Source organism: Crotalus tigris, unplaced genomic scaffold (genome assembly GCF_016545835.1).
Source record: "Crotalus tigris isolate CLP2741 ecotype Arizona unplaced genomic scaffold, ASM1654583v1 scf7180000018103.2265978, whole genome shotgun sequence".
Lineage (NCBI taxonomy): Eukaryota > Metazoa > Chordata > Lepidosauria > Squamata > Viperidae > Crotalus > Crotalus tigris.
In genome coordinates, this window is record NW_024096824.1 from 506,685 (window position 1) to 513,969 (window position 7,285).

The window sequence follows — 7,285 nt, forward strand, 5'->3', positions numbered from 1 at the left end:
TTGCAGTTTCTCTTGCAAATAAGCAGGTGAAACAAGCAGGGTGCAACTGATGTGTGTGCGTATGTATTTTTTCTCTCCTTTTCTTTGGTGCATCTGTTGGGGAAAGGACCCAAAGCTGAGCAAAAGCGCTCCTAGTCGCAGCTGCTATCTGCTTCTCAGTTACCTGCCATATGTCTAGGAGGATCCCCCAAACTGCACACAAGGTCTGTGTAGAGCAGTGCGTCCATCCAGAACCAAAAATGGAAGATTCTGGAATTGGAATCTGTAATGGGATGTAGGAAAGACCTTGGGAGAAGGAATAAAGAAATGCTGCCAAGAGACAGCCTGGCCCCCAACTTGATAGTGGACAGGGCAAGAGTCTCAGAAGAGACCCTCCCTACTTTCTCAGGTTATAAAGAAGATGGCAGGATATTGTACTTTCAGACTTGAAAAAATTGATGTCAGCATTACCAGATAAAGCAGAGAGGAAACATGACCAGATAAGCTAATTCTACTTTATGGTAAAGCTACATTAACAGAGTCTTGCAAATCTGAAAGTAAGATTCTGCTGCTGATTCATTTAGAGCAGTGATTCTCAACCTTTCTAATGCTGTGACCCCATAATACAGTTCCCCATGTTGTGGTGACCCCCAAGTGGGTGTGGCCACCAATAAGAGGGAGTAGGACAGCTAGGGAAAAGGGAAAAAAATGGCGGACAGCATGGTTTGGTGACCCCCGTGAAATGGTCATTCGACCCCAAATGGGATCCCGACCCACAGGTTGAGAACCACTGATTTAGAGCCCAGGAAACTAGGGAGGGTCCCTTCTGAGCCTCTTGCTCTGCCCACTACCAGCTGTGGGCTATGATGCCTCTTATTTGACTGTTTCTTAGGTAGCATCTCTTCGCCCTGTCTCCCAAGGTCCTTCTCACATACCATTATAAGAGCCATGGTGGTGCAGTGGTTAAAATGCAGTATTGCAGACTGAATCTGCCCACTGCCAGGAGTTCAATTCTGACCGGTTCTAGACTGACTTAGCCTTCCATCCTTCTGAGGTCAGCAAAGTGAGGACCCAATTGTTGGGGGCAATATCCTGACTCTGTAAACTGCTTAGAGAGTGCTGTAAAGCACTACGAGCGGTATATAAGTTTACTGTAAGTGTTATTGCTGTTGCTATTGCTACAAGGTCCAAAAACCCAGAGCCATTGAAATCTTGATTGAGTTGAGCTTTCTTGTCCATCAAAATTTATATAAAATAGATTATAGTATTATGCATATATTTACAATATATAACTATTTCACACCTGACTGAAAAAAAGGTTTGTGTATGTTTGTTTGTGATTACAAATGCCATCTATTCATAGGAATAAATTTGTGCCAGGATCCCACTGTGGTAAGAATTTTTCTAAAATAACTTCCTTATAGCCGGTATAAACAATTCTCACACCAACCCATGAATCAATATTTAACTTTTTGGTTGTGGGAGGAAAAGCAGTTGAAAGCATGATGGGGATGATGTCATAACATCCTGTCAATATCTTGGGAGTGCCCCTCTGCTTTTAGGTATCTATTATTCCCCTTCCCTCGGCAGGTGTTAAATTAGATAGCTGGTGCCTCTGTTTTAACTTAATAGTGGCAAATAGGAATGCAGAGAAGAAGCATGCATTTAAAATACAAGGGTACAATTCGCAAAACTCTGTTAAATAAAATTTCTAAGTGCCATGGAAGAATTTGCGATACACAAGAGGGCCTTAATTGGCTAATCCTTTCTGCGCAGGTATTTCTTGTATGTACAAAAGGGAATAAACACTAGATGCTCACCAATCTTCTATGAGGCCAATACACTGTGGCATGCTTACGGTGGTGATGATAGGTATCAGGATGTCATTATTCAATAATTCAGTTATGCATTGGTACCAGCGTCTACTCCAATGATATAAGTCATATGTCTTGCATGGTGATGTCATGACACATGATTTGTACTCTGTCCCCAGCCCACATGGGATAGTAGAAGGTTCATTGAAACATAGCCCTCTTAGTTCTGAATAAGACCCTTTTTATTTTGCTTTTTAAAACATGTTAAAATTGTCAGAAGATTTTGCAGAGTGGGACTGAATTCTAATAAGATTATTCGTTTGCAATGTGAAATCATCTGGGTGATAAGATTGTTAGGACACAAGTGTATTGGAAACCTAATGAGAAAATAGATGATATTCCTTTGTATTGTTTCCAGCATATTTTGCTTACTCTATATTGTGTATGCCAGGACACATTCACACTCACACGCCCAACCATTTCGTATTGCTTCAAAATCCTTCTTTTCTATCCCTCTCTCTCAATCTTTTCTCTGCAGACACTTACTTTTTTCTTCCACAGAGAGTTTGATTTTGTACACGGAGTAACCCAAACTGAGAGAAAGGCTTTTTGTTTTTGTTTGTTTGTTTGTTTGTTTACCTGTTTGCTTTTTTTACAGACCATTTACTGGACAGATGGAACATTTCCCTGGGTCAGGGACAAAGGTCTGGCATGTTATGGGAGATGGAAAACAGTGATGCTAATGTTGAAAGGGTGCAAAAGATAGCATTTCCCCCCACAAATAACAACTTTTAAAATATGAACCAACAAAGGTAGTGTTATTGGTTGGTTGTTGCAGACTTAAGCTGGATTTGTTTGTTTTCAGTGCTGTGTTTGTTTAGAGGAAAGTTACCTTGAATGCAGCAATCTTCCGCATCCTGTTTCTACCTGCAGCTGCCATTATCCCAAACTAACCTTGCCGTTGTTGGTGTAGAGTATAGATAAAACCGAATCCAGACATATTTTAAAAATATTTTCCTGTTTTAATGTGATTTATAAATCGGTTAATTTTTAAACTGTCACATGATTTTATGCAATCATACAAGTTATTTTCATGAAATACTTTAGATCCTATTTTTTTGTAAAGCAACTTTATAATAAAATAAATCGCAAAGCAATTGAGCATAGCAAGTTTGATAATAAGAGAATAATTTGTGGTTATAAAATAAGAGAAAATGAAGCCATATCCTTATATTCACTAAGAGGACCTCCCTAACAATATGGATGGGGAAATGGTTTTATTTCCTCTTAAGTGTATTCAGAGGCATCTAGATCAGTATTTTTCAAACATCATGGTTATCCATACTGGCTGAAGAATTCTGGGAGTTGAAGTCCACATATTTTAAAGTTGCCAAGGTTGAAAAACACTAATGTAGTGGAAGCCATGATTTCAGAAGGATGAAATGTGTCATGACGCAATCTCCATTCTTTATCTATTTGGATGTTTTTTACCACAAGCAAAACTTGTGGTAATTTGCATCAGTTAGAGGTTCAGCCAGTTGTTTCTAAAGAAGTAATACATTTATGTGGGATGCTATTTTTTAATGCTACTGGGAAAATCTGTTTTGGTTTGTTGATCAGACTAATCAGTTACATCTTTCTGATTCATTTTTCTTTTATTTCTATAGGATTTTAAAATGATTCTGCAGAGAGCAATCCAAATTCAACCATTTAATGGAGATAACATCATATTATAAAGAAGTTATCATTAGAGGAGGGGCGGGGGAAGGAAATCTACAACTGTTTTTCAGCACAACAGAAGTATTTCCCAAATGTCCTAGATGTTGGGTTAATTCTTACTCATTTGTAGAGTTGTGTCTTTTAATTAGAATAAAAACGGCTTTGTGTGCATTCTCTTTTAAATAAACATGGATTTAATTGAAACCAGTGGGTGGTTCAGACAATTTTTTCAAACAATCGTAACTACAGAATGATCTGAAATGGTACAACTGTAGTCTTGTGAATTTAAGAGATTGTGTGCACATGCTGTGGATGCTCTGTTGCTGAGAAGAAGATAGCAGACACAATGTATGACCTCTTATCTTATTTTTGATTGGCTGGCAAAAAAAAGTTACTTTGTTTTGCTGTTCTACTGGTGTCCCCGATGGCTACACCAGGAAAACAGGATGTAAGGACTGACCAAGATAGCTTTGCAAAACGGCCCTTTCCTGTGCACTTGCCCAGAACGGTGAAGAGAAGAGTTCCAGTGCTAGACCTGTCATGCATATTTTCCCTGACAGTGTCCTTTCTCCAGCCTATTGGCATAGGTTCAAAACAGTACAATGTTATGGTTGCTCCATCATAGATTCTCCCTGCCTTTGATTCTTGGGATTGTCTAAAAGGATGAGGCCCATTTCATGCATTAAACAAACCTAGAATTTTCGGGAGGGGGGGTAAAAAAAACTGGGATTTTTCAATGAGGAACCACCTGTGTTTACATTAGGATTTAAATATTTTTGCAAGTAAATACTAATCGCATTTACAGTGTACACTTTTATGAGAGGACACTTAATGACAAATGATACAAACATTTAACACGAGCAATGCCATTATTTTTTTTAATATCAGGCTTGCTAAATTGAAAATAAATCCCCTGCAGCCTAAAAATATAGCCTATTTACAGACACCATATATGATTGATATGAATTGACCTAATGAAGCCATTTTTGTGCGGGATATGAGTTTGTTTATATACTGCTTTGTAAGTGGGGTGAAATGGAGCTTCAATATAAATAATTCTGCTTTTAAAATTATTTTATTTTTTGCACCTTTCTAATTCAGATTATTATTTCCTAACTTTTATTTTATTCCATATCTTCATTGTCAAATCCATTCCATGGGGCAAACTGATATTTCTATGCCAGAAGGAATTTCTTCCTATGCGGAGCTAATTTGATGTAGTAGTTAAATGCACTAGGATACAAACAAGGATATTGTGAGTTCCTCTGCTGCCTTAGACATGAAAGCTGGCTGGGTGACTTTGGACCAGCTGCTCTCTCAACCCAATTTACCTACAGGATTGTTGCTGTAGGGAAAATAGGAGGAAGAAAATGTGTTTGCTACCTTGATTAATTTATAAAAAGAATAAAGGTATGATTTAAAAATCTTAAAATAAATAATATATTGATCTTCCTGCAAAAGCAAATTGTAAGACATGAACTATATGGAATAATAAAAGAGAGTGAAAAAAGGGTACCCAACAATATCCTGGAAAGTTCATTGTGGATTTGTTTGTGGTTTGATGTAGGGGATTTCAGATTCCAAATGTTTTTGAATGAGTATGTCTAGAAGTCCCAGACCATATAAGCAGTAAGTGTGTGAGGCTCACAATTGCAGATCAACATCTGAAAAGTCACGAACTCCCTATAGGATCATATAACTTACAGATCGTACAAGTCTAGGGCAGTGTTTCTCAACTTTAGCAACCTTGGATTCAACTCTCAGAATTCCAAAACCAACATGCTGGCTGGGGAATGTTGGGAGTTGGAAGCCACATTCTTAAAGCTGCTAAGTCTACAGTAAGAAACACTCTTCTAGGTAATGATACTGAAAGTCACATGGATGAAGATTGCAAAGTGACATTTCCTTGTGTTTGCATATTGCTGGGTTATGTGTGGTATATTCAGTGGAATTTTATACAATCATTTTCAGTAAACGTATGTATGGTGTGGAGTCTCTGCTCATTTTACATATTTCAGACTAATCACTTCATCTAAAACTAAGAACTGCCTTCTAGATAGCCACAATTATTACGGCCCTTCATCAGTGTTGAAACCTCTAATCCTTCTTCATCTATCTCATCACCATCAAGATGTGAAAAGTACAAGCCAGCCTAGCAACTGCACCTTCCAACTCTTTTTCTCTTCTTATTAAAGGCAGAATCAATAAGAATTTTGTGTGGGACCACCCAGGTCTTTAAAATCAGATTACTTTTATCCTGAAGGGGCAGATATAGTGACAGTTATCACAGCTCGGAAGCACAGGAGGCAAAATATTTAAAAAGTACAAATAAAAGATACTAAAATTGAGAATGACAGAGTTTTATCCTCTTCTGGATTATATTCTGCTTCCCTGCACCTTCACTTTCCCGATGTCACAACCCATGTGGTTTTACAAACTTATGTTCTTGTTGCTGCAGCTCCAATAAAGGCATTTCCCAACCAAATAAGTTTATTTTGGAACACACGATGCCAGGTAAAATGGCATTCTTATAGGGACATTCTGTACAGAGTTAAAATTACCCAAGTGTGCCATGCCTTAACCTCCCCCCTGTGTAACTGCTCACCTTTCTAGCCCTTTTTAAAAATCTATTAGTAGAGTGCAATTATCTAAAGATTGCATTAAGTGAACAGTTCCATTACACAAAACCAGACAATTTGCAGCCAAAGACTTAACTACATGTATCAGTTTTGCAGCTGTTGAATTCCACCAAGATTATATCCCCAGAAAATGGTCTTTGGAGAGGGTGTTTTTTTTTCTAATAAAAACAATATTGGGCTTATAATATGTACATTAAATCCCTGAAAGGCTTAACACACCTACGTTTTGTGAAAAAAAGCAAAATTCCTGCTCATTCACAATGTCAGTGGGACTTAGGATATACCATAAAATCCTTAAGGGCTGACAAAAATTAAGAAATAAAGGGGAAAAATCCTGTTTATTTCAAGACCTTTGGTAAAAACAGTAAGCATTCAGTACAGAGACTAGAAGTTATCGGAGTTTTCAAGTGCCTCCACTTACTTCTGATGTCATATTCCTAACTGGCTCATAAGCAGGACAGATAACATCCTGTCAGCCTAATTAATTCTGCGGATCATCTAACCATTCTCAACATTTCATGACCTGATTTAGTTTTGCAAAAGTATCATTCTCTGTTCAAATATGTTTGTGCTGCAATTGTGCGCAGCCAAATGATTATTTCACTCAGATCACTTACTTAAAACTTTGTCCTCTGCCTGAATTTATTTCATTCCTTGGACTGAGTGATGAAGAACCATTTGGGTAGCCTGCAAGTCAAAGTACAGTTTGAAATCATCAGTCCCATGAACCAGGTCTGCATGTTCTACTTTAAAGGTTGATCATGAGTTAGGAACAGCAGCATGGACTTTGTGCTTCCCCATAAACTGTTAACATCTAAAAATTAAATCTGGAAGGTGTGCTGGCTATCAGACCACAAACTTTATCTCTGAAATGAATATCAAATTGGATTATATTAATATCTGGACAACAAAATAGTGTTTATAGCCAGGCCCAAAAGCAACGGAGTAATAAAAATGGCAGTTACAGCTGCTTTCTCTTTGCAGAACAAGCAGTTCCATTTTTTAAAAAAAATAATGAATGCATGCTAATGCTATTGCTTCTTGGATCTTTTGAGGAGCCTCCCATGGGATGAATCTCACTGTATGAGAAATTAAAACAAGGGTATGGTGAAATGAAGTATATCTACTTTGGCT

The 7,285-nt window shown here is 37.7% G+C and overlaps 1 protein-coding gene across 5 annotated transcripts in view; it reads left to right on the forward strand.

The window, feature by feature from the left end:
• Positions 1-3,719, forward strand: part of SPEF2 (sperm flagellar 2) — a 105,658-nt gene extending 101,939 nt beyond the window's left edge. For 2 of the 5 annotated variants that reach the window (XM_039347874.1, XM_039347872.1), the window contains one exon: positions 3,461-3,719. In XM_039347874.1, the coding sequence (XP_039203808.1) occupies positions 3,461-3,529 (69 nt within the window). In that variant the 3' untranslated portion in view covers positions 3,530-3,719. Of the gene's footprint in view, positions 1-2,451 lie in introns of all 5 variants that reach the window. The other 3 variants (XM_039347871.1, XM_039347873.1, XM_039347870.1) reach the window with 3 other exon arrangements.
• The last annotated feature ends 3,566 nt before the right edge of the window (positions 3,720-7,285 follow it).